Raw genomic sequence first — 21,254 nt, 5'->3', positions numbered from 1 at the left:
CATTGGTCCACAACATGTTCAATCCTTACAACTCTCATAATCTCAAAAGGTTGTGTGGATAAAGGAGGTGGTTCTTGAGATGCTACTTCCACAACACAGCTCCCTACATTTCCTTTCATAACATCATCATCAACACAAGCATCAAAAAATAAACCAACATCAATATCCTCAGTGGGAGAATCATCTATAGGAGGATCACTAACTTCATTTGTAGTTTTAAGTTTATCTACCACATCACATTCATCATCTAAAAATTCAATTTCATCATAACACCCTGTAAACCCAGAAGGTAAATCTGAAAACTTGTTATCCACTGCATTATCATCACAATCCTCATCTGAAGAGTCCTCATCTTCATATACATCTAGAAATCTACACTCAACTATATTAGTGTCAAAAAATTTCCCAAAGTTTTTGTTTTCATTGGCTGTCACTAACCTTTGTGGAAAAGGAACCCTTAGTGAAGGTCTTGGGAAAGGTACTTCCTTTTTCCCATATTCCCTTTGAGCTTGCGGAGGAGGTTCAGCTTGCTTATCTAGTGTTGGTGTCATCAACTGTTAAGGAAAAGGTACTTGTGGCCTTTGGGAACTTCTTGGAGTAATGGACCTGAGTTCTTGAGGTCTTCTATTGTTCTTCTCCTCAATTCTAAACAAATCTTTCTTCAGAAGTTCTTCATGATTCTCGCCACTTCTCAAGTTAATATCATTATCATTTACAGTAGATCTTGTCTGTGTAGGAGGAAGGTCTTCCTTGAACCATTTTGAAACTATGCTATTAATCTTTTCCCCCAAATGTTTGAACTCCTCATTCTGTGACTTGTGAATCTCAACATTCTTGGGTGGTTGAACTACATTTTGTTTGATAGTTTCTCTTACATTTATGGCTTGGACTTCTTGAATTTTTGAGGGAGATTCCATCCAACTTTTGTTCGACCATTCATGGAGGTTCAATGCCACTTGATCAATTAACATATATGCTTCGTCTACACTCTTGTCCATAAAAGAACCTCCAGTTGATGAATCTAACAAAGACTTATCTGAGAAAGAAATTCCCTTACAGAATATGTGCAGGGTCAGCCATTTTTCCAAACCATTATGAGGGCATTGTCTTTGTAGACTCTTGAATCTATCCTATGCTTCAAATAATGATTCTCCATATACCTGACTAAAATTTGTGATGCAATTCCTCATGTAAATTGTTCTACTTAGAGAGAAAAAATGATTCAGAAATTTCTTCTCTAATTGTTCCCAACTTGTGATACTTTGAGGATGGAGAGAATATAACCAAGTCATTGCTTTATCCTTGATACTAAAAGGAAATGCCATCAACCGAACTGCATCTGCTGACACTCCTTCATAATTCACCATATCACAATGCTCTAGAAATGTCTCAAGGTGCAAATAAGGACTTTCTGATACTTCTCCTCCAAATTTATGACCTTGTATCATGAAAATTAACTCTGGGTCTAATTGAAAATTTTCTGCTTCAATATGAGGTTGCACAATGGGACACATAAATCTTGCAGAAATAGGTGCCGAGAAATCTCTTAAGGGCCTGCTTGACATGTTAGTGCTCAAGAAAAAAATTGAGTAAAAACAAAAATGAAGAATTAAAGATAAGAAATAAAATGCTATATGAAAAAAAAACAAGAAACAAAATGCAGAATTTAAATTGACAAGAAAAATAAATGTAGAATTTAAAGACAAGAAAGAAAATGTAGATTTTTTTTTTGAATTATGAAAATGGAAAAGCAAAAACTATTCACAAGTCTAGATACACTAAATTGCTAATCTACTAATGTTAATGCGAACAGTCCCCGGCAACAGCGCCAAAAACTTGTTACGATTCTATAAGTGTACGGATTCATCGTCAGTAATATATAAGATTATCGAACCATAGGGACTGTTGATTAGGCACTAGAGATGTTACAAAATAAGTTATCTAGATGGTTGAAAGTTGGCTTTGACACTTACGAACTAACGAGTGTGATTAAAGAGAGGGAAAGAAGGTTGAGACAAAGAGAGAGGAGAGAGAGAGAGAATTGATCTTGGAGGGAATGAGCTTTGAGAGATGGATTCTAGGATTTCGGTTTCATTATAATGCTAGGAGATATTACATAGATTGCTTAGTTTCTACCCTTGTTAACGATCCGCAAGTGTACGGATACATTGCCAGTAATAAAGAAAGATATCATATCCACAGGGACTGGTATAAGCACTAAAGATATTTCAACGCGAATTAGCTAAACAACTAATCAATTGATTTATTAAAACTAGTGCAACTATGAAAAGTAAAGAATAGAGATAAAAGAATAGAAACAAGAATTAAGGCTATGATAAAAGGGTTGTTCTAGGAGTTTCAGTTTCTTTGTAATGTTATTCAATGTAGGTGATCTACAAAATCATATCCCTCAATTGTCCATCATTTGTAGAAGGTTGCCGATTCTCTCTTGCAATAGACAAACGGCCTAGGACTGAAATCTATACCTAAATGTGATCAATTAGGAATGATTCCTATGTTGTCCTTACACGGGCTTGCATGTCACGTGCGTCCCTCGGAAAATCAACATAGAAATTCATTTCTTCTCAACCTTACCAAGATATGAAAGATTAATACATCCAATCTATCCTACCCCCTTGAATGCCCTTGTTTCACCCTCAAGATCATCCCTCAAACTTCCTTACACAGGCTTGTCTGTCACGAACGCCCCTCGGATAATCGAGTGAGGAATCACCTTTACAAGATCCACAAGATACCTAAACATTCAATCAAGTATGGTAATTAAGCCTAATCACAACAATCCACACAAGATCAAATATATACAAACAGGACAAAATCATAGAAATAGGAAATTGACAAATCCACAAGAGTTTACATCAAATTCACATTACAAATACTCCCTCCATTCTAGAATATAGAGATCTAATCCATAGAACAAGAAAAGAAATCCAAAGACAGAGAATACAAGCATCTTGATCCCAAATCTAAGAAGATAAAGGAAGAAAAGCTTATCTACGATGAAGAACCATCTTCGGATCCAATCCTTGTTCCCCGGAGTCGATTCGTTGAAGATCCGCCCTTAGATCACCGGAAAATTCCTCCAAGAAGGTGGAGGAATGCCCTAAATCTTGATTTCTCCCAAAAGGGAGATTCTCCCTTTCAAATGAGGAAGAACCCCTTATATAGAGCATGGGTTTGGGCGTCATACGGCCCCGAGACACGGCTGTGTGAAGCTCACACGGCCTGGACCATTTCCTTCACTGCCCAGGTGACACGGCCGTGTGAAGCTCACACGGTCGTGGCATGCTCTGCCACTGCCCCCTTGCACGGCCATGTAGATCTACATGGCCTGCTCTACCTCTGGCTCTGGAACTCCTGATCGGCCGTGTCTGGGACACGACTAGGGCATTCTTGGCTTCTGGTGATGTTGCACGGCCGTGTGACACACACGACCATGCACTGCTTTGGCTCGGGAAGGCTTGCACGACCGTGTGATACTCACACGTCCTGGACACCCCCTCATTCTGCCAATGCTGCAAGGGTGAGGATCACCACACGGCCTGGGCAACTCCCCATGATAGGGTCATGTGGCATACAAGGATGGTGCCTTCCTCCTTCGTTTAATTGTAGAATTCGCCTCGAACATCAATTCTTTTCTAAAATCGACTCCTGTGTAGAGAAAATACACAAAAGTAGATCTCTAAACAAAAAGAGTAAATATGCTAAAAGCAAAGCTAGAAGTATGAAAACGCATAGATAAAGCATGCGCAAAATATGTGAATGTGCCTCAAAACATGCTAAACAAGTGTATACAATCTACGCACATTAACCCTCTATGTCCATACTCTTGCAGGAAGTTAAATTGGTCAATATCCCTAAGTATTGAATAGAGATGATTCCTGTGAAATCCTGTAACGGTTAACCCCTGTTACGAGGGTGCCTCGGTAGATCACAAGAATACATGTCTAGTAAATAACAATAAGGATAAAGGTAGAGATTTGGTACAATTTCCTACTTCCTTATGGAGGAATTGCCTCTCCTTTCAAGAGAATGTCCTAGACGTCCGTGAACAGGTTACCCTTGTCACTAGGGCCCCTCGAGTATACGATCTAGAGCACTCTTTCTACGAGAGCAGCAATTCCTAAGGGATTGTTTCTCCTATTAAGGGAACGTCCTAGACGCCTGAAAAGGGTTACCCCTGTCACTAGGGCACCTTGGTCAATACGCTCTAGGGCATCCCCTTTGTGTGATTAACAATCCTCCACATCAATCAACAAAGCATGCAAAGAAATATAAATATGTTACACACACAATTCATCATGAACAAGGCATTAACAAGTCATTGAATAGAAATATGGTGAATCTACATAGTTCTACATCTCCATCACATTACAAATACTTCCTAATCCTAGAAGAGGATCTCTACTCCATTGTGAGGGAAGAACAACACCAAAACATAAAGCAAAGCATACTTACAACCCTTGATATGAGAAGAAGGGAAGAAGAGATGCTTGTCGAGGTTTCCAATGTCTTGGGAATGCCTCCTTGCTCTGGAGATGGACGGAACGCCAAGGGATGGCGGTGGATAAAGCTCTAGGGTTTCCCTCGAAGGGTAGAACCCTTTCCCAAGGAGAGGAACGAAGTCCCGAACCAAAGATGATCCCAAGAATAGGGTTCTTGACCCTTTTATCAGCTAGGGCACGGGCATCGTACGGCCCGTGCCATGGTCGTACGAGATCCGCACGGCCAAGTGCATCCTCCCTTCGGGTTGAGTGGCACGGCCGTGTGAGATCCGCACGGCTTGTCTTCCTTCTGTTTTGGCCGTGCTGCATGACCGTGCCAATTGGTTGCGGTCATGGGGGGCACGAGCGTGCAGTATTGCACGACCATACAAAGATCTATCTCTGGATGGCCGTACGACCATGCAAGAGTTGCACGACCATGCACTTCTCTTCTGCTGTTTGGCCACACGGTCGTGCGAGGTTGCAAGGTCGTGCTCTCTGCCTCATTCCGGTGTGTCGACAATCGCTGTTTTTGCTCAGAAAGTTGTCCCTGTCAACACAAAACCAAACAAAGAGCAGATATCCAAACAACAGAGTATTCATGATGAGTTTATGATAAAAGAGACGATCATGCAAAGAATATATACATATAAAGTAAGTGAATGTGTATTAAAATATGCATAAGCGATCATAATATTTACGCACATCAACGTGCACGCTTCCCAAGGTGTGCACACTTCTCAGATCATACCTGGAAAGGAGGTATTAGAAAAGCGTGTCTAACGCCATACCTTAACAACCCGAGCATATAAGTGTTCCTAGGAAGATATTGCCAACTGCTCCTTTTGTCTGTTACCGGGCCGAACGGGAGAGCCGCTCGGTCGATTTGCTGTCTGGCTGCTATCGTGGCTGGGCCGAGAGTGATGTCCGCTCGACCGATGGTCCGCTGTCTCGGCTCCGTCTTGTCGAGGCAAGGGAGCCATGCTTGTTTGGTCGAGGTTGTGTCCACTGTTCAGCCGAGCGGGACGGCCGCTCAGCCTTCATCACTCCATGCCTGAGCCTTCTGAGCATTGAAAGCTCAGTATTTGTCCGAGTTGTTGTAGTGTCGGGTCAGGTATGCCCCGGTCCGATCGGGGAGGAGGGTCGCTGGATCAGACGAACTCCCGAGGCGTTGACCACCATGACTTTGGCCTTCCACATGTCATTGACCCTCCTCGAGGCGGGAACTCCTTCTTATCGCCGGATCACGTGCCTCCCCCTCAAGTCTAGTCAAAGGAGGCTGAAAGTCAGACTGACTGGACAAGTAGTTAGGTGATCGGTTGGCCGATCGGCCAGTATGCTGGTTGGATCCCGATCGGGCTACGTAGAGCTGCCCCTCTAGGCCACTCGGCAACCTGAGGATTTGCACTTGAGGAATTTCTCCTTTGGCGTCTTTCGATGGGCGTGACCTGTGCGGTCAATGCTGACGTTGTTGGGTTCTTCGAGTATTATTTCTTGTACGAGTTCAAAACTGATCTATTACTTAGATCTACGAGGAAAAAGTGTTTACCCTTGATGCGCGCTCTTCCAAGGTGTTGCCGGATCTCAAGACCGTCAAGCGCCGGTCCTCTAGAAGTATCCACACGGACAACTTAGGTGGAGAAAACCTCACACAAAGGTGTGCTAGCACCTTGGTAAGGTTCGGCCAAGTAAGGAGGAGAGGGAGAGGGAGAGCTTGAGAGGAAGAAGGAGGAAGATGCACACTTGAATGGGAAAAATGAATTCACACCCAAAAACCAAGTGGCCGGCCACTTTCAAAAACCCACAAATTAATTGCATTAATTTCAATTAATATGAAACCATTAAGAGAGTAATTGCATTAATTGCAATTAATATGAAACCATTAAGAGAGTAGCTTTGTAACTTCCATTAGGTGGTACCCATGATGATGTGGAACATCATTATTGGTCCACCGATTGCCAACTCACCAATGAGGTGGCAAAAGGTCAAGTCAAAATTGACCTTTGGTCTTCCTTCTCTAGTCAAGTCAAACTTGACTCAATCTCTACCATGGTTGATCTAATCCAACCAATTGATTCGAGCCAACTTAATATAATAAATCTAATTCATTAAATTAAATTGATTTAATAAGTCATAATCTAAATTAGACTCATTAAATACATGAATCAACTTGAGTCGAACTCAAGTTAGCCCAATTAGGATTACTCTTAATCCAATTTGATTCATCAAATGAATCTAATCCTCTTGGTTCATCATATGAACCTAATCTCCATCTAATTGTCCTAAGTGTGTGACCCTATAGGTTCTTGTAATGTTGGCAATGCCCTAAACCCATTTAGGAGCATAAGTAATGAGCGGTATCTAGCAACACATCATTACTACCCAAGTTACAAGAATGTCGAGATCCGACATCACCTTGTGACTACCAATTGTGACTACTCACAAAATAATGACAAGTGTCCTTCTATCCTAGACATCTAGATTGATCAATGTGAGGCATAGACCGTGTCATCCTTAATCAATCTAAATCTTGAACTCCAAGTAGACTCACTCGATCAAATGAGCTCAACATCTATTGTTGACTCATTTGGGCATGGCCATGCACTTAGTGGTCTCACTCTATCAAGAATACCGATGTCGCTCCCGTCATATATGGGAGGATAGATCCCATCTACATCACTACATCCCTCTCTACATAATTCGTTATATACCCAGTAATCGCTTTTATAGTCCACCCAGTTACGGTTTGACGCAACCAAAGTATATAACTCCTTATGAGGGATCCATGGTGACTTCAGTCTAAGGACTAATAGTCATACTAATAGCCACATGAGAAAGTATATGACACTCATATAACGATCCATGATACTTTCTCATGGCGGGTCATTCAAGATACATTCTCTAATGCATACCCATGTGTCACTGATATCTCTATATCCACGACTTGTGAGATCAAGTCATCGAGTCGACCTACATGCTAGTCTTATTGTATTAACATTGTCCCGAAATGCTAATACTCGACTAGGAATGATTTAGAGTAGTGTTCCTATATCATCTCACTATCGATTCAACTAATCGATTGATATAGGTATGAACCTTCTACTCAAGGACGCGCTATTATACTTAGTCTATTTGGCACTAATATAAATAAGTATAATAACCAAACAAAAGCCTTTATTAATATACAAGAATATGATATACGAGTCCATACAATCATCAAATGATTGGCTCTAGGGCTCAAACTAACAATCTCCCACTAGCACTAGTGCCAATCAATATAGGCTAAGGCCCAAAGACCTAGTGTGACCATTATGCTTCCTCTGTCCAAGCCTTGGTCAAGGGATCTGCGATGTTAGAATTAAATCTTCACATCTCCTCATCGATAATCTCGAAAGAGATGCCCGTAGTATGTGCTGGCTCCGGTCCGTGTGAGCGAGGTTCCTTCGCAGTCTTTTAGCTCCATTGTTGTCACAATAGAGCTCAACTCGTCGATGCTAGGACCACCCCAGTTCATGATGAACTCATGATCCAAATGCCTTCGCCTCGCCGACGGATATACTCACCAGTAGAAGCATATCCCTCAACTCTTCCACCGCGGACCACCATTAATGCAAAATACGAACCATCGCGACGGTAATCATCCCGATCGGTCAGAAGTGCATCACCGTAACCCTTTGGCTAGCTCATCATGCCTCCATATATCAAGAAATATTCTTTAGTCCTTTAAGTACTTAAGAATATTCTTGACCGTATCCGGACTTTCACCGATCTGATCGGTATATCCACGTCGTACTCAAGGCATACGAGACATCGTCGAGTACACAAGAGGGCCATGATCGATCCTATGGGTGAGGCATAAGGGATCCGATCCATCTCTCCTCCTCTGAAGAGGGACCTTGAGTCTTCGAAGACTCACGCCGTGACATCAAAAATCCTTCGAGTTAAGCCGAAAGGAGTACTGTCAATATATACTCACGACTTAGGCCAGCAACTCTTTAGATCTATCTCATAGATCTGTATCCCTAGAATGCGGGATGCCTCACCTAAGTCCTTCTTGAGAAGCAACTCCTAGCCGTGTCTTTGAGAGCATAGGGATGTCCTTCCCAATGAGTAGTATGTCATCCACATATAATACGAGGAAGACAACTATGTCCCCTACAACCTTCTTGTAGACACAAGGCTCATCTTCATTCTTGATGAAACCAAACCTTGATCGCATCATCAAATCAAGATTCCAGCTCCGAGAAGCTTGCTTTAGTCCATAAATGGATGCAATACTGATACTACTGCTAGTATGCTAGGATCTACAAACCTCGTGTCATGACATCCTCGTAGGTTTCATTCAGAAGGTTTTGACATCCATCCGCCATATCTCATAGTCATGGTACGATAGCAAGCATGATCCGAATGGACTTAAACATCGCCATCGAGAAAAGGTTTCATCATATACCATGAATCGCTTGAAACCTTTAGCTACCAACCGACCTTTATAGATAAGTCCATCCATGTCGGTCTTTCTCTTAAAGACCCACTTGCACCCAATGGGTTTTACCCTTCGTGGATCAACCAAAGTCCATACTTGGTTGGTGTACATGGATTCTATTCGGATCTCATGGCTTTAGGCCATCTAACTGTCTCATCACAGCTTCTTGATAGGTGGTAGGCTCATCCTCTGTGACGCAATGTCATCATGGTCGACAAGAGAAATATCTCTCAGCCGACGATGTACCCTATCGAGAGCGAAGAGGTATGTCTACATGAGTTGTTGTTCCTCAATTCCTTGTGGAACAACATCAAACTGTGGTTCCAGGTTCATTTCCATCGTGGCATTAGTTGCTATTGTCGATCTTGAACTTCTTCAAGAGCGATCCTAGTCTTTCAGAACAAAAGGTCCCTTCTAGAAAGACCCTTTGCCACAACCACCTTCAGTCTTGTTGGTGGTAAAGCATATCCCTTAGTTTCCTTGGGATATCCATGAAATAGCACTTGTCGATTGGGTCCTAATTTGTCTCGAGACTTGACGTCGCCGACGTAAGCCTCAACCCCAATCCTCATAAAGACACTGGGCATCTCTCCTCCCACCATATCCTATATGTGTCTTTATCACTGATGGAACTCCGTTGAGTATGAAAGTGCTGTGTTGTCTAGATATCCCCATAGTATATGATCCGGATATGGTGACTCATCATACGATCGCCATATCTAATAAGTACGATTCCTCCTTTCGGATACACCATTGGTGTTCCAGGAGGAGTGAGTTGAGATAAAATCTCACACTCAACTAAGTAGTCACGAAACTCATGGCTTAAGTATTCACCACCGATCCGATCAAGTACCTTAATACTCTTGCCAGTCGGTTACAGATTATTCTGAATTCTTCAACTTTCAAAGGATCTGCACTTATGTGTCATCGAGTACATATAAACCGTGATCCTTGAAATCATCAAGAATGTGATGAAGTACCTATAACCGCCTAGCAAATTGAAGGCCACATACATCACTATGTATGAGTCCCAACAAATCGCTGCTCTCTCGTACGCCAAAGGCGCCTTGGTCATCTTGCCTCGTGGGCATGACTCGCATATCTCATATGATTCTAAATCAAATGAGTCCAAAGAACCATCCTTATGGAGGATAAGCGCTTGTTATTTATATGACCTAAGCGACAGGGAGGTAGGTTTGGTTCATGTCATTCGACTTGAACCTCTTGGTACTAATGTTATAGATAGGGCCTCAAGGTCTAGAATGTAGAGTCCGCTTATCAGAGGTGCACTACATCGTTTAAAAAGACTTAACAACATTTGTTCTTTATTATAAACGAGTATCCTCTCTTGTCCAAACAAGAAACCGATATTATGTTCTTTGTCAAGGCACATAACAACAATCGTCTAATTCTAGTACTAGCCCGGCGTAGATGAGATGATAAGTTCCACAGAGAATAAGCAACGACGGCTCCATTGCCTACCTGTCTATCTCACCCTCAATGCTCTACTATTCCTCAACTGACACATTAGTACAAATAGCATGTCAAGATCTAATACCCGATGAAGAAATAGAGGTTGACTTCTAACATATAACAAGTAGAAATCTTATTTCTCTTTCTTAAGATCTTCCAGGTTTTGGAGTTCCTCTTCCAGTGCCTTGCTTGTCCTTGATATAGGTGACAAAGATGTTCAACCATATCGTAAGCGCTCATAAACTCATGTTGAGCTTCAAAGTAGTTCCAGCATAAGACAAGACACATCTATCGCGCCATCTCGATGCTTCTTGTAAGCATCTCCTTGCGCTGGCGGCGGGAGGGCCTCCGGAATGCTGCTGCAACGAGCCTTTACGCTCTGGTGAGAACTATTCTCGATTCTGTGCATGAAATTTGCTTCAGTTGAGCTTGTCCTTCTTAAGGACGGATCGCAGAGGAAAATGTTCATATTTGACGTCATGGTTATCTACAATGTATAATTTGCGTAAATAAATATCATATTCTTTTAAAATCATTTAATTAGGCCTTTAACTAAATGATGCTCCCCCTGAATACCTTAATTCTGGGACAAGATCCACATCATACTAACCCTTGAGTTAGCCTAATACGCCCAAGGCTTAGTATGATCGGGTAGGTAACGATTACCAATTACATCTCTACGCAACTCTTGTTTATAGAATCAATATCCGCATTTATATTAAAACTCGAGTTAGCTTTGGCTAATACGCCCGAGAGTTAATATAGATGTGATTTTGACCTATCTTTTCCAACCTGCTGGAATAATGCCTATAGTTGACTCGATCCAACCGAGTAACTAGGAATACTCAATCTAATTGAGTTTGTATTCACCCATCGTTGATAGGCGGACCAAGATTGTCCCTCCATGCACTTACCAAGATAATATGTATTGCTCGCTTCGCGCATTCAACAATATGTGATCGAGGTAGTGATAGGTATCACAGTTAGGCATTTTAGAGTTGGTTCGATCTAGATCTAATCTAATCGAGAATGCATCATGTGTGCGACTTAGATCTAATCTAATCGCGAATCATGTGCGCGACTTAGATCTAATCTAATCATTAAGGCACCAATTAATTAATTAACTATTAAACATGCATCAGATAAATAATTAATTAATTAATCTATTTGTGATTTAGTCATGGTCCCTACCACGATCTTCTCAAGCCAATGAGAAGATCGAATGGTCAACCTAGGGTCAAGCCTTCCAGCTCCTCCCAATGACCACCTTGTGTTGCTCGTGCGCCTCGAACTCCGTCTCGTGTGGACCCTCCATCGCTTTTGTACATTACATTGAAACTCGAGTTACATTCGAGTCTAAATCTAATTTACAACAAGAATAAAAGACGAGGCACGACGCGCAGGTCGCGAATAATAAAATAAATACAACACGCGAAAACACATCACGGACGCAGGTCGTATTATGAATTACAACAAATCATATTGGGTTTTGGGCCATGACTATGACAAAATTAATATATAATTCAAAATTATATATTTTCTTATTTTCTGTAATTTTAAAAATAATTTTTTACAATTTTACAAGTAAAATTTCCAGTGGTCCGTTAAGCGGTTTAGCAATCGAACCTGATCTGCTGAGGCATACACCCGCGATCTAACCATCGCGAGGGTCCCTATGCCAACAGCGCCTAAACCCGCTGTCCCAAAACGATTTGGGCCGAGACATTACCGAAAAATCTTCCCGACGGGTCTGCTTTTAGCGATTTTGCGATCGTGGGCAAATCCTTATGGGGTTAGGGGCAGGCCCCTACCACACGATCTAACCATCGTGAGTTGCTCCGTTGCGATCTAAAGGCACCCGAGTCCGCTGTCCCAAAAGATTTTGGGTCGAAACGGTTGCTTGGGAAAATTCTTCCCGATAGTCGAAGCCTACAAGTGCCGAGACACACTTGTGCTTGCTTATAAGGAAAAATTACCCATAAAACATAAAATTGAATTTTTACAGAAAATCACAGAGCTTTTTGTTTTCCAAAAATAAAAACTAACTCGCACAAGTCTTTCTCTCGATACCATTGTTGGGTTCTTCGAGCGATGGCTCACCTTGCGGAAACCCGAAAGGACCCAAAGGTCAGATCCGCAAAGATTCAGTATACAAAATTAAAATTATTTCTTATGAGTTCAAAACTGATCTATTACTTAGATCTACGAGGAAAAAGTGTTTACCCTTGATGCCGCCCCCGCTGAATCCCGCTCTTCCAAGGTGTTGCCGGATCTCAAGACCGTCAAGCGCCGGTCCTCTAGAAGTATCCACACGGACAACTTAGGTGGAGAAAACCTCACACAAAGGTGTGCTAGCACCTTGGTAAGGTTCGGCCAAGTAAGGAGGAGAGGGAGAGGGAGAGCTTGAGAGGAAGAAGGAGGAAGATGCACACTTGAATGGGAAAAATGAATTCACACCCAAAAACCAAGTGGCCGGCCACTTTCAAAAACCCACACATTAATTGCATTAATTGCAATTAATATGAAACCATTAAGAGAGTAATTGCATTAATTGCAATTAATATGAAACCATTAAGAGAGTGGCTCTGTAACATCCATTAGGTGGCACCCATGATGATGTGGAACATCATTATTGGTCCACCTAATGCCAACTCACCAATGAGGTGGCAAAAGGTCAAGTCAAAATTGACCTTTGGTCTTCCTTCTCTAGTCAAGTCAAACTTGACTCAATCTCTACCATGGTTGATCTAATCCAACCAATTGATTCGAGCCAACTTAATATAATAAATCTAATTCATTAAATTAAATTGATTTAATAAGTCATAATCTAAATTAGACTCATTAAATACATGAATCAACTTGAGTCGAACTCAAGTTAGCCCAATTAGGATTACTCTTAATCCAATTTGATTCATCAAATGAATCTAATCCTCTTGGTTCATCATATGAACCTAATCTCCATCTAATTGTCCTAAGTGTGTGACCCTATAGGTTCTTGTAACGTTGGCAATGCCCTAAACCCATTTAGGAGCATAAGTAATGAGCGGTATCTAGCAACACATCATTACTACCCAAGTTACAAGAATGTCGAGATCCGACATCACCTTGTGACTACCAATTGTGACTACTCACAATAATGACAAGTGTCCTTCTATCCTAGACATCTAGATCGATCAATGTGAGGCATAGTGTCATCCTTAATCAATCTAAATCTTGAACTCCAAGTAGACTCACTCGATCAAACGAGCTCAACATCTATTGTTGACTCATTTGGGCATGGCCACGCTAGTGGTCTCACTCATCAAGAATACCGATGTCGCCCGCATTCGTACGGGAGGGATAGATCCCTCTACATCATCACATCCTCTACATAATTGATTATATACCCAAGAATCGCCTTTATAGTCCACCGATTGCGTAGCCAGAAACTAAAGTATATAACCCTTATGTAAGGGATCCATGGTGACTTCGGGTTGTAACCTAATAGTCATACTAGCCACTATGAGAAAGTATACACTCATAATATCGATACTTGCTATGTCGTCATTCTACATTCTCTAATACCATGCATACCCATGTGTCACCGATATCTCTCCATCCGACTTGTGAGATCAAGTCATCGAGTTGCTCCGTACATGTCTCTTATTAGTTAACATTCCTGATGCTAATACACTAGAATGATTTAGAGTAGTGTTCCTATATCCTCATCGATTCAACTAATCGATTGATATAGTATGAACCTTCTACTCAAGATATTATACTTAGTTGGCACTCAATATAAATAAGTATAATAACCAAACAAAACCTTTATTAATATACAAGAATACGATATACATGAGTCCATACAATCATCAATGATTGGCTCTAGGCTCTAACTAAACGGTGCCACTCGAATCTCCTCAAAATTTGTGCAATCATCCCCATTAAGGCGGTGCGCCACATAATAATCGCTCGTTAAATGCCACATGGAAGGGCCCACGTGTTGTCGGCGACAACAAGACATCCGAGGTGACAACTGCTGAGGTGACATTTGGCGATTTAAATTCAATTGTGCCTCGATCTCGTGTCGATCGCGTGACGATCGGCGAGTCATTCTTTATAAAATCAGCCTCCTCCTCGTCATTACTTCCCCGCTTGTTCTTCTTGGCAATTTCTCTAGCGACCCGTATACGTCATCAATCATTTCCTTCCGATTCACCCTCATAAGCTTCTCCTTCTTGTTTGATCTTTCACTATCCTTTCCGCTTCTGTAGCTTTCAGTTTTTTGTGTTTTCCGGCTGTCTTCCCCATCGAACCTTCTGCTTTTTCATTCTTCGGCAATGGCGAGCTCTTCTCAGCCATCCGAACTCACTCCTAGTCTCTGATATACTACCATGAAGATCAAGTTCGACGCGGGTGACGCGGCGAGCCTCATAAACTCTTTTGACCTTCCTCCTGACCATGAAATAGTCCTGGCCTCCCCTTTCGATCGGCCTGATGACCCGCCGAATGGCACTGTCTGTTTCTTCCGAGATTAATTCATGGTCGGTCTTCGATTTCTCATCCATCCTTTCATAACTGAGGTTTGCAATTACTTCTGTGTCCCGCTCGCCCAGCTTGTTCCTAATTTCTTCCGCCTGCTGTGTGGCGTGGTAGTGTTGTTCCGAGTGCACAACATTCCACTGACCCCTTGGGTCTTCCACTACTTCTATTATCCCAAACAGTCCGAGTTGGGCACTTACCTTTTCCAATCTCAGATCAGTCTAGTCCTTTTTGACAAAATGCCCACTTCCAACAAACACTGGAAGGAGTACTTCTTCTTTTTGAGACTCCCCGAGCGGCCAAGCTTTCGGACCAAATGGCAGGTCGGGCTTCCCCCTCAACCAGATTTGAAGTACAAGACCCGGCCGAACTACCTCCATGCTGCTAACATGCTGGTCGGCCTGAAGTACATGTCCGGGCTAAGTCCGATCCGAACGAAGCTCCCGAGCAACTTAGGTAAGAGATTTCTTGACCTTTTCCTCTTAAGTCTAACTGATACCTTCCTTCTTTTGTAGCCAACATCATGATGCGCTTCCGAGCAGCCAGTATTATGAAGGTCAGGCAAGCTGAGATCGAAGCAGCTGCAGTAAAGGAAATGGAAAGGCTCGGCTTGACCCCGACAGGCTCGCAAGAAGGTACACTGGGGGAGACCCAACTGTGGGCGAGGGGACCGCGAAAGGGACGCCCAGTGTAGAAGGGGTGGCTGACCCGCGGCCAGTTTCAAAAGTGCCAACTGCCATCCATACTGAAGGCTTGGGGTCTTCGGGCGATGAGGTGACGCTTAATCTTCGTAAGAGACGCCGAATGGACATGCCTGCCCGCTCCGCCACTTCGGCCATGCATGCTTCCGAGCGGGGAGGCACTCCATCTCCAGCCACTCCCGAAATAGTTGAAGCCATTTCCTCCAACTATACTCCTTCCTTGGACAATCTCCAGCTGGATCCCACTGTCGCCCAGCCGCTCACGACTTTACCTCCAGCTCGGCGGCACATCATGTGGTCCACAGTTCTCCCCGTCCCGCCTCCATAAACCTCCGACCCTACGGCTTCTTCTCAATCGGTGCCGAGCGGGCAGTGGTCCATCACCGCCATTCTGCACTTTCCCACCGATGACTTTCTCACGTCAAGTGACCAACCTCATACCCCCGAGCATCAGGTCTACTTTCGCGGGTAACTCGCCAAGGTTTGGGAGGAGGCTAAAGGGTGTGCCACGACGATGCCTCCCGGGCTACTCGCCAACAGCCACATGCAAATGGCCACCGGCGTAAGTTTTCTATCTATTCATGATTTACCTTTGTTCGGCACTAACACGCTTTCGTTCAGATGTAGTATTGGATGGAGAGTGTGGCGATGTGCAACCACCTAGCCTTGGTGGAGGAGGAGCTGTAGAAGCTCAAGATCTTCGGAGGAGCCTCTTCCTCCCAAGGGCCATCTGCCACCCAGTTACAGGCCGATCTGGAGAAGACCACTAAGCTCTTGGAGGCTGAGCGGAAGAAATCGGTCGATCAGGCCATTATACTAGGTCGGCTCGAGACTCAGGTGAAAACCTAGGACCACAAGATCAAGCTGGCAACCAATAGGAAGAACCGAGCCATAGCTGACCTGGAGCTAAAGAACCAGGACGCTCGGAATGTGGCCGAGAAGCTCAAGAAAGCGGAGGATTTTCTGGCCTTCGAGTGGAACAGTCGTTCGGCTAGGGAGGTCGAGCTTCAAGGTCAGGTGAAGTGCCTTAAAGAGGCTCTGGAGGCATCCCGCGCGACCCTGAAGACTTACCAGGATGCCAAGCCGAGCCGCTTCACCGTCATGAAGCAGGGATACCTCCGCTTGGACCAGTTCCTCGCGAAGGCGACAACTCGGATCATCCAGTCATTTGAATTGGCCATCGACGCGACAATCACCCATCTGAAGGTGAACGGCCATATCCCTGAAGCCTTGCCTGCCAATGTTGTCGACCGCGTCCAACTCCTCGACTCTATACCTGACGAAGCTTTTGAATATATTGAGTGAGTGACGAGTTTGTAGAGAGAAATTTTTGCAAGTCTTGAATGTATCCCTGTCGTTCGGTAGTATTTGACTTGCTATCAATGAAGTCCTTTTGTGGTTTTTCTTCCTATGTTTGCTTCTCTTTTTGCAAGTATCTAACTGTATAGTCCCGAACGGGCGCTACGACCGCATTATCGATAAATTCGCTAGGGTCATTCCTCCTGGGGTTAAGGTCGTTGTCCACCCTGGGGTTTATAGTCGCCGCTCGACTTTGTGGTTTAACGTCGCCACTCGACAGTCTTCTAAAGCAGGGTTTAAGGTCGCCGCTCGACCGTTGGTGGAGACCTGGGTTTAATGTCACCGCTCGATGGTCTTCTAAGGAAGAGTTTAAGGTCGCTGCTCGACCGTCGGTGGAGACTTGGGTTTAACGTCGCCGCTCGACGGTCTTCTAAGGCAAGGTTTAAGGTCGTCGCTCGACCGTCGGTGGAGACCTGGGTTTAACGTCGTCGCTCGACGGTCTTCTAAGGCAGGGTTTAAGGTCGCCGCTCGACCGTCGGTGGAGACCTGGGTTTAACGTCGCCGCTCGACGGGAAATTTGGTAACCTTTCATTTTTAATTTCAATCCTGCACTCAAGGGAAATAGGAAAAATGGAAATACACCTCCATTACATTGGCACACCTTTCATCCAGCTCAGTACGGCTGGAGGTGGTTCGCGCTCCAAGGACGTTCTAGTCGCCACCCGTCTTCATCCTCTAGGTAGTAGGCGCCCGAGTGGAGCTTTTCCACGATCTTGAAGGGCCCGACCCAGGGAACTTCCAGTTTAGTGATATCTCCGACCAACTTTATCTTCTTCCATACGAGGTCCCGAACCTGGAATGACCTTGGAATCACCCTCCGATTGTAGTTTTGCCTCATTCTTTGCTTGTAGGCTATCAGCCGAACGACGGCCTTATCGCGCGCCTCATCCACCAGGTCCAGCTCCAATAGCCTCTGCTCGACGTTGTCCTTGCTGCAATTTTGTATCCGGTCGGACTCGACTCTGATCTCGATGGGGACGGTCATTTCGCCTCCATACACCAAGTGGAATGGGGCTACCCCTGTGCCTTCCTTAGGGGTCGTGCGGATTACCCATAGCATGCCGGGGAGCTCATCCACCCAACTCCCTCCGATGTGGTCGAGCCGCACCCGCAGGATCCGCAAGATCTCCCGATTGGCGACTTCATCCTGTCTGTTACTCTGAGGATATGCTACGAAGGTAAAGGCCTGCTGAATGTCATACCCCTCGCACCATTCTTTGAGTTTTTGCCCGGTGAATTGTCTACCATTGTCCGAGATGAGTCAACGCGGAATCCTAAACCGGTAATGATGTGCTGCCATATAAACTTCCCGACCATTTGCTCGGTTATTCTCGCTAGTGGCTCGTCTTCGATTCACTTGGAGAAATAGTCCACCGCGACAAGCAAGAACTTCCGCTGACCTGTCGCCATGGGAAGGGCGCCACGATGTCCATACCCCATTGGTCGAACGAGCATGATATTATAAAAGCCTTCATTTCTTCAGTGGGTCGGTGCGAAAGGTTATGGTACCTCTGGCAGGACAGGCAAATGGCCACTGTCCGAGCAGCGTCTTCCTGTAAGTTAGGCCAGAAATATCCAACCAACAAAATCTTCCTTACTTGCGGCTGGCCGCCCGGATGTTCTCCACAAGAGCCTTGACTTCTGAAATGTAGTCGATCTCCTGCCTTAAGCGAGGCCGAGAGAAAGACTTTGTAGAGCCGATCCCGATCGTGATGAAATGACTAGCTCTTCTTCTCAATAAGCTGGCTTCCCCGGGGCATCTCCCGATCGTAAAACTCGTTATCATCGGCCTCCAATTGCTAGGAAGGTGAGTTCTTCCATCCGATCGATGCGTGCGAAGATACTCTCGACCTGCGCAATTACAGTTGAGGAGGTGAGCTTGCCGATGGGCCAACTTGTTCACGCCTTGGTCTCCGCCGGGATCTTCGATGATTACCTCTGAAAGTTGGCCTTTAGTTTTTCAAGGCTTCGCCAGATAGCTCGAGCCACGTGTTGCTAATCCCAAATGCTCGGTCACCGGCGACTAATCGAGAATCGAGTGGATCGTAACCTTTTGGACATGCCGAGCTTCTGGGCGGCTTGGGCGGTATAACCAGCTCACTTCTCGCTATTAGTGGCTCGATATTCTAGAACGGACAACCGCAGCATCCGCCTTCATGAGGAGATAAATAGTATACCGATCCCACCGCCGAGTGGACGACCCATCCACATATATCTTCCAAGCGTCGACTCGTGATTCGCACTCTGATGAAATCCCAAGGACGGCTTTAGGTCGCTCGGGACGGTAATCGATGTTAAACTCACCGAGCTCTATTGTCCACTGATCACCATCCTGATGCCCTGGATCGAGAAGAACCCTCCCATAGGACTATTGGTCATGACAACATTGATGCGCGAAGCTTCCAAGCCGGCAAGTACTAAAGCAAAGCAAGCTTCTCGAGACCCGAGTGTGAGCATTAATATGTGACTTAGAAAATACAGGTTGTTCTATTTCAGCGCCGAGCCAACAGCGATGGTGCGATCGGATAGATTCGGAGCAACGGTTGGCTGTGTAGTAATGTTTAGATACGCCGAGTTCCTCAAGGCCCGATCGCATTCCTCATCCCATCGAACTTGGTGGCTCGCTGATATCTCGAAGAAGGTAGCTCGGGAAGACTCGAGATGAACCGAGATAATGATGTTATCCGGACCGGAGGCGCTAAGCTTCCTTCAAGTTTCAGTAGTGGCATATCTTGAGCTTTCACCTTGCCGGATTTGCCAATGCCCCGCTCAATGATGATATATCCCAAGAAATGCCCACTTTTCACGCAATGTGCACTTTCAAGATTTAGCTCGATTCAGATGCCCCGAGGATCCGGCAGTCTCCTTAATATACGATCAACCTTTCAAGGACTTGACCAAGATCACAACATATACCTCCATATACCCGATCCGCAAACACTTTGTTCATCACTCGTAGGTAGTTTCGTTTTTTAAGCCGACGACATCACATTATAACAAGATGTTCCATCCGTAATAAACCGACCTTCTCCTAGTCCTCCTCGTGAGGGCACTTGATAATCCCCGATATGTGTCCGTACATACTCACCGTGGAGTCTACCATTTGATCTATTCGGCGTGGTAAGTCCTTTTAGCTTGTTGAGATCTCGAAATCATGGACTGCCCACTTGTTGTCCGGCTTGGAAACCAAGATTACATTCGCGAGCTAGCTGAATCAACCTCCTGACATGCTCCAAAACTTACCCAAAACTCGACTTCTTCAAATTATGTTCACAACAAATCCTTTTCCTTTGCTTCACATGGTCGCCGAACATGTCAACGCTGGAAATGTCGAGCAACCCACGTGGACCAAGCAAATGGTTCCGCTTAGGCATCGACCGCCTTCTCGCTTGCCGTGTCACCTCTAGTCAGCCTCCGCCCGTCATGTATTCCATTTCCTCCTTTTCCTCATAAATTGCACTCAGGAGGTTCTTCAGTATCCTCTAACTCTGGGAGTCTCCATGAGAACTCGCTTATGATTCGATCATTTCGAGTCATCAGTGGCCAGATGCCTCGACCTCTACCCGATCTTCCACCGAACTCGATCTTCTCGCGTATGTTAAGACGCGAATCGTCATCGATTGGCCGGTCCAAATGGCGGAGGAGGCGCCACCACGACGAAGTTCGTGGTCCTCGTCTCTTCAGGGTTCCTCCCCTCATGTCATGCCAACTGGTTCGCCGATCACCGACTTCATTGCAAAAGATACAGTGAGGTTATCGTCTTACCACCTCGATCAATTCGAGTCGGTCAAATGCCTGAAAATGATGTCGACCGAGCTCCACGTCACATGAATATGCGATGAATAGTATAGCTGAAATGCGAATAACGAGGGCGCCATCAAAGTATTTCGACCTTCGAGATCCCCGCCGGTCACAGCCGCCGTCGCTCTTTCCTCACGCACTCAACATGGATCTCTCAGCCAGCGTATGACTAGACTTGGCTGATTCTCCACGCATTGACCGCACGACGATGATATCGATCTCTCCCCGCTGGCTGTTGCTTATTCTCCTCCCTCCCGAGCTGGCCGATCGACTACGCCCATGCTAGATCGATGCTGCTGTGATTCCTGTGCCCTTCACATGCGGTCTCTTCCGTGGTCGCCTCTTTGAGTGTCAGGTATCCGTCGGTCAGTGATCGATCGGTAGATCTTGGTTGTCAGGGCGAACTGCGACAAT

The 21,254-nt window shown here is 44.7% G+C and overlaps 1 protein-coding gene and 1 non-coding gene across 2 annotated transcripts; one reads left to right on the top strand and one right to left on the bottom strand.

Annotated features, from left to right (window-relative positions):
- Window positions 1-1,086: 1,086 nt before the first annotated feature.
- LOC122049833 lies at window positions 1,087-1,192 on the top strand. Its single transcript, XR_006131088.1, has one exon. It is a non-coding gene; the product is annotated as a small nucleolar RNA R71 (small nucleolar RNA).
- Window positions 1,193-17,579: 16,387 nt separating this feature from the next.
- On the bottom strand, window positions 17,580-18,479 carry LOC122048255. Its single transcript, XM_042609850.1, has 3 exons — window positions 18,397-18,479; window positions 17,833-18,280; window positions 17,580-17,585 (listed from the first exon to the last, which is right to left on the bottom strand). Exons 1-3 carry the CDS (start codon window positions 18,477-18,479, stop codon window positions 17,580-17,582), a joined length of 537 nt encoding a protein of 178 aa, XP_042465784.1.
- Window positions 18,480-21,254: the final 2,775 nt, after the last annotated feature.

The sequence above is a fragment of the Zingiber officinale genome, chromosome 2B (assembly GCF_018446385.1).
Source record: "Zingiber officinale cultivar Zhangliang chromosome 2B, Zo_v1.1, whole genome shotgun sequence".
Classification (NCBI taxonomy): domain Eukaryota; kingdom Viridiplantae; phylum Streptophyta; class Magnoliopsida; order Zingiberales; family Zingiberaceae; genus Zingiber; species Zingiber officinale.
The sequence above is the reverse complement of the archived record's forward strand: the minus strand, read 5'-3'. Positions and strand labels throughout refer to the sequence as shown.

What these genes read in the sequence shown, in the direction of transcription:
- LOC122048255 (XM_042609850.1), bottom strand. Translation starts at nt 18,479, where the DNA reads ATGGGGTATGGACATCGTGGCGCCCTTCCCATGGCGACAGGTCAGCGG. An exon ending in GCGGTGGACTATTTCTCCAA is followed by an intron (nt 18,281 to 18,396) that starts GTGAATCGAAGA and finishes GGACAATGGTAG; the next exon opens with ACAATTCACCGGGCAAAAAC.